This window comes from Octopus bimaculoides, chromosome 30 (assembly GCF_001194135.2).
Source record: "Octopus bimaculoides isolate UCB-OBI-ISO-001 chromosome 30, ASM119413v2, whole genome shotgun sequence".
Lineage (NCBI taxonomy): Eukaryota > Metazoa > Mollusca > Cephalopoda > Octopoda > Octopodidae > Octopus > Octopus bimaculoides.
This window is the reverse complement of record NC_069010.1, coordinates 6,391,916-6,392,792: the sequence shown is the minus strand read 5'-3', so window position 1 is coordinate 6,392,792 and position 877 is coordinate 6,391,916. Positions and strand designations below refer to the sequence as shown.

At 36.3% G+C, this 877-nt stretch overlaps 1 protein-coding gene across 1 annotated transcript in view; it reads right to left on the bottom strand.

The window, feature by feature from the left end:
- The window catches only part of LOC106871820 (protein-serine O-palmitoleoyltransferase porcupine), a 43,743-nt gene that overhangs the window by 32,655 nt on the left and 10,211 nt on the right, over positions 1-877 (bottom strand). Inside the window, exon 3 of the mRNA XM_052978113.1 lies at positions 139-375. Coding sequence (XP_052834073.1) covers positions 139-375 — 237 coding nt within the window. The remainder of the gene's footprint in view (positions 1-138; positions 376-877) is intronic.

Genomic DNA, 877 nt, shown 5'->3' with positions numbered 1-877 from the left:
TTATTGAGCAGAATATTTGCTGTAGGCCATCTTTTTATACCAAGACAAAACAATGTACATGACTAGCTCTCTCCCTACCCAAATTTCAGGCGCTGTATCTAATCTATAGCAGACAGAATTATAATAAACTCTTATTACCTTCTACATTGAGGCTAGCAACCAGTTTCGATACAATGCAAGCAACAGCCAGGGGTAGAATGGTTGTAATTGTTTGTTGGATGACAGGAAGAACACAGGTGTCCAGCAGTTGCCACAAGGGTGGTTGTTGGTAAATAGTGTCATCATAGTTATACATCTCCTCCTGCTCAAAGTAGTTCATTAGCTCATCTTCGTCGAGGTTCTCCATGTCGGAGTAGTAAGCCTCCATGTCCATGTCTAGAGAACAAGAAGAAAAGAAAAGCAGAAACAGAGACAGTGAAGGACATGATTTTCAGAATATGGTTGCAGACCCCTGTTATTATTTTTTTTTTTCATTTCCTTTAAATCAACTAGAGCAGAGGTTTTCAAACAAGGGGTCCGTAGACAGCAAATACTTTTTATGGGCAATTTGATTTTATATATGTTTTTTAATCGAAATCTTTTAATTGACAATAAACCTATTTGTTAAATAAATAAATGTAAAAATATGTTATTTTAAGCAAATATTTATGAATAAATTTCATAAGCGTTTATAAGGGGGTCCCTAAGGTAAAGCCTGAAATATAAAGGGGTCCGCAAGTCAAAAAGTTTGAAAACCTCTGATCTAAGAGATACCGCCATGCTGAAAATAGCAGCCAAATCTTGACTCTAAACCAGGGGGTCTGCAAGGACAAGACAGGAGGTCCGTGGACAACAAATACTTTTTATGGGCAATTTGATTTTATATATGTTTTTTAAT